Source organism: Austrofundulus limnaeus, unplaced genomic scaffold (assembly GCF_001266775.1).
Source record: "Austrofundulus limnaeus strain Quisiro unplaced genomic scaffold, Austrofundulus_limnaeus-1.0 Scaffold89, whole genome shotgun sequence".
Classification (NCBI taxonomy): domain Eukaryota; kingdom Metazoa; phylum Chordata; class Actinopteri; order Cyprinodontiformes; family Rivulidae; genus Austrofundulus; species Austrofundulus limnaeus.
This window is the reverse complement of record NW_013952491.1, coordinates 371,094-375,819: the sequence shown is the minus strand read 5'-3', so window position 1 is coordinate 375,819 and position 4,726 is coordinate 371,094. Positions and strand designations below refer to the sequence as shown.

Here is a 4,726-nt window from a genome sequence, read left to right as displayed (position 1 = left end):
CACACACACACACACACACACACACACACACACACACACAGCGTTCAGCCTGGTACAACAGTCAACAATAAAACAAAAGTTCTGTTGTTCCCTGCAGCCCCATCAGACCCACATCACTGCTGGCCTCTGGCTGACTGCAGCACCAGGACTCTGTTGGACCATCAGGACTCTGCTGGACCTCCAGACCCCACTAGAACTCCACAGGATCATGGACTCTAGGAACCTGTCTTCAGGCTCTCAGCAGCAGGTTCGACTCAGGAAAAAGGTAAAAAGAACTGTGAGGTTGTACTTTATACTGTTTTCATTTGCTACTGCTGTGTACTTGTACTACAGAGAACTGTAGAGTACTACAGGGTACTAACTACAAAACAGACCAAGAACCAAAAAAATAAAAGCAAAAAGCAGAGTACTTAAAAGTCCTACATGATCCTTTAAAGTGGTCTTGATCAACGATCCTCCAAACTTTCTGAAGTTCTTCTTTTGTTGAAGTTCTGGTTGTTGTTCTGGACCTCGACCACATGTTGTGTTCTTATAAAATATAAATAATGTGAACTAGCAGAGTCCAGAAGAAGCTGTTTCAGGTCTGAAAACCAGAATAAAACAATCTGAAAGAAACAGATAAAACAACAAAGATCTGAGCCGATGGTTTGTCTGCGGAACAGGAAGAGTTCATGAACAGTTAAATTAAAAAAATCAAATTTAACAGGCTGAGTTTGGCTCAGAGGACGAGGAGTTTCAGGACGATGAAGAGACTCACAAACAGCAGCGACTCTATTTGGAGTAAATCTGGCTCAGAAAAGAGCCTCCTGAGATAAACGACTTGTCCCAAGGTCAGTGAACGCCTCGCAGGAGCTGTTGATCTCTGTGATGCTGTTCTGTCTGCGTCCACGCCAACAAACCTTCCAACACAACAAATGAGACAGTTTGAGTTCCCTGCAGCTTCGCATCAAGACTTCACAGAGACTGACTGAAAAAGGTTTTTCAGTTCAACAGAAAACAACAGACACGTCCATCAGGAGCTCAGCTTCCTGTCGGAGAGGCCCGGCTGGTACAGAGCTGCAGTGTCTCTGAGGCATCTTCTGCACGTGGTGACTGGTGCAGACTGTAAACAGTGACTTCTGTGTTTACCAAGATGTAAAACAAAGACACTTACGTGTTGAAGAGCTGCAGCAGCTCTGAGGGACGCTTACATCTCAAAATAAACCTGCAGGAAACGGTTGCAGCTGCAGCAGCAAACACAGGAAACAGTCATACTGTACGCTCAACTATTACTTTATTGACAGCAAATTAAATTCATATAATTTTTCACTCACTTTTAGATGAGTCATTTTAAAGAACACAAAAAGCATGAAATGAACACTTCGGACACAGAAACTTAGTAAACTGATAAAAAACCAACTTTAAACCAACCAGAAAGGACAAAAACATTACATATTTTTTAGCTTTGAGGTTTGTAAAGTCATATTTAGATTAAATATTAGATGTTTGATGATAATATTCAGTAATAAAACAGTGAAAAAAACAAAATTATTGATTATTAAATGATCATTGCTTATTCTGATATTCAGGATAGAGGTATATTTAACAACTAGAGTGAGTGTTGATCATGTGATCTAGAAGCTACAGAGTTACACATAACAAGAGGCAAGAGTCTGGATTTACCATTACTGCACATGTTGCTAACATAGAAAAAATACTAATGATGTAGAAATCATACAAAGTATTAATGATATTAACAAAATTATTAAAAATATTTTAGAGTGCATATAAATGATCTAATGTTTAAAATAATGTCAAAAAGTTGTGTTATGAATTTACCAAAAGAGGAACAGAAAAACATCTCATTTTACAAGTAAACAGGATTTATTTTATTTACTTCAAAGTGGATGGGATCTGAGCAGAACTGAAGCTGCAGTTTGAAATTAAGAAAAGCTTATAAAGATGATGTAATCACTGTTAATTATTGCAGTTAGCAATTAGCAATGTAGTTAGCCGATATTAGCTTTTGTAGCATGTTATACAAAATGTAGCACTCTGCCAGGAGTCATGCTAAAATTTAACACAAATTATTAAATAATAAAAACTGCTTTTGATTTACGTAATATTTAAAGTGTAAAATAATATTTAAAGGGGAATAAAGTGTTTTGAAGCTAAKATAAATAAAAAAATTAAAGTCCTGTTGAAGAAGATGYAAGTATCTYACAGCTAGCTAAGTAATAATAAATATAATTTATTAGTTGAAGTCATAATTTTACAATTAGCTAAAAAGTTATTGACCGACTTCAGTTTTGGTTGAAATTATTGTTCCTTATAAATTATATATTTGTCTGGCAAATATATTTGTCTGTTTTACATATTACTATTAAATTAACATAATTAGCAATTATATTATTGTTAAAAAAATTAAAATCATGGATAATTTGTGACACAGATCCACAGTATAGTTTCAGTTGTTCATTTATTATAAATTTCTAGTAGTTTTAGCTGTTATTTACTCTAGTTTTCTCAAAGTTTCAATTTATTGTAATTTTCTGGTAGTTTTAGCTGTTATTTACTGTATTTTTCTGATAGTTGGGCTTGCTGACGGCTGTTAGCTGTTGCCCTGTTTGGTCGCCATTTTTGCTCCTCCATGTTGTGATGTTAACATGCTAACAGCGGAGGAGAGGTATGGCTCAGTCTAGGACAGTGTTTCCCAAAGTTGGGGTCGGGACCCAAAGTGGGGTCCCGAAACATCAAGGCGGGGTCCTGACAAGATGTGAATTAATTACATTTTTGCCTTAGATGTTACAAAGGAGTGAGGTTAGTGTATTTAAAATGGATAAATGTAGTATAAAAATATTGTTACTATGCCCATGTTTAGTTGACCTGATACAAATGTTCATCATTCAAAAATATCTGGGGTCACAGGTCTCTGCTACTGTTATTTTGTGGGTCAAAAGCTGAAAAGTTTGGGAACCACTGCACTTTGGTTCCCAAAGTTGGGCTTGGGACCCAATTATGGGTCATGAAGCACCTTGGATAATCTCCAGAAATCAATTTAAAGGGTAATAAAATAATTGCTGCTGTAATATTTTCCCTATAATTATTACAAAAACACAAAATACAAATAAATTAGTATTTATATTTGTGTACAAGCTGTTTWGATTGTCAAAAAGTCTGTGCTTTTAGGGTTATTAACGAAGTTTGTGTACTCAGACCAGTAATATTTGGGGTCACAAGTTTTTGCCATGAATATTTTGTGGGTCAGAAGATAAAAAGTTTTGGAACCTCTGATCTAGGATTATTTAACTCTCTGATGTTCAGAGGAAACAGCGCCACTCACCGTTCACCTCTATTCAGCGGTCAGAGCGGGTACTGCAGCTGCTTCAGTCATAGCTTGAATGGAGTTCAGTGGAAACAGCGCCACTCACCGTTCAACTCCATTCAGCGGTCGGAGCTGGTACTGCAGCCGCTGCCTCGCTCTGTTGTTCTGCTCCAATAAGCTCCACCGCTATGTGCGCATGCGTAATGAGATGAATGGCCGCTGTACCTGACGGCCCACCGGGAAGTGAGGCGGACAAATCCTCGGCCGTTAATCCCGGTTCGGTTCGGTAACCCGGAGGAGCGGGCCGGAGCGCTCAGTCTGACCGTCGGGACTCGGCCTCCGGGACCACGCGGGGGCTGCCCGTGTCCTCAGTCCGCCTGTCGAGCTCCAGACCCCCGCCGCTGCTGAGCTGAGGCTCCGTGGAGCTCCGTGAGGCTCCGGGCGCGTCCACCCTGACTGCAATGGGATGCTGCGGTAGCGCGGAGGTAAGCTCGGCCCGGCCCGGTCCGGTCCGGTTCGGTCTCTTTTCTGTTACCCGGGTGTCCTTCATCAGGTCCAGAATATCTGTTCGTATTTTTAACCGTGAAAAGGAGAACCGAGGTGGGCCGACTCGGATTAAACCCATCAGATAATCCAATTATCTCCTGCAGCCGCAGCTCCGCTCCCGAACCCGGCCGTCAGTAAACAACAGGCCCAATCGGAGCCGGAGGTTCGGATCGCCGGATGGAACCGGGCCGGGCTGACAGTCCTGGGCGGTGGGGGGGAACAGGATGAGGGCCGGCTGTACCCGGTTCGGTCCGGTTCTGCAGGCTCASTGACCGTGTTTGTGTGTTGCAGAGGACAAAGAGAGAATGGAGACCGCTGGAGGACCGGAGCTGCACGGACCTGCCCTGGTTCCTGCTCTTCACCGTGTTCTGCGTGGGCATGGTAACCAGAACCCGAACACACGAACCGAACCATCTGAGTGCACACTGTACTGCAGTTACACCACTGCCACAAATACAGAGGCTGTACTACAGTAGTACTACAGTAATAGTGTAGACTGAGTACATATAACTGAGACAACATCAATATCTTGTTGCAGCAAGTCTTAGTTGTGATTGTTGCTGTGCASTTGTGTGTTAGTGTGTCCTCTGTGACAGTGGAGAATGTGAACTTTATGAAAAGCATCACTTCAAAGATATCAACAACTTTACAAAAACCCTTCTACAGTGAAAGTCTTATTACCCTTATAGGACATCTAAATGTAACTTTAATATATGCAAACATCATTTTGTCCCCTAAAAGATAACATATTTCATGACATCATGGCGTTAAAGATCATTACGTAATCCAGTGAAATGTGCAACATGGTCGACTCTTTTAAATGAAACCAGAGAGCGTTGACAGAGAGGAGAAGGTAGAAATGACTCAGCCTGGAAC

General features: G+C 41.2%; 1 protein-coding gene and 1 long non-coding RNA gene across 4 annotated transcripts in view; one reads left to right on the top strand and one right to left on the bottom strand.

Annotated features, from left to right (window-relative positions):
* Positions 1 to 8: 8 nt before the first annotated feature.
* On the bottom strand, positions 9 to 3,491 carry LOC106520200 (uncharacterized). 3 transcript variants are annotated; one of them, XR_001310525.1, is made up of 3 exons: positions 3,411 to 3,491; positions 758 to 899; positions 9 to 605 (listed from the first exon to the last, which is right to left on the bottom strand). It is a non-coding gene; the product is annotated as an uncharacterized LOC106520200 (long non-coding RNA). The 3 variants fall into 3 exon arrangements; XR_001310524.1 differs by lacking the exon at positions 3,411 to 3,491 and adding an exon at positions 3,323 to 3,410; XR_001310526.1 differs by lacking the exon at positions 3,411 to 3,491 and adding an exon at positions 1,154 to 1,189.
* The window catches only part of slc44a1b (solute carrier family 44 member 1b), a gene marked incomplete in the record, with an annotated part of 18,449 nt that continues 17,185 nt past the window's right edge, over positions 3,463 to 4,726 (top strand). Inside the window, 2 exon segments of the mRNA XM_014012162.1 lie at positions 3,463 to 3,789; positions 4,142 to 4,231. Coding sequence (XP_013867616.1) covers positions 3,766 to 3,789; positions 4,142 to 4,231 — 114 coding nt within the window.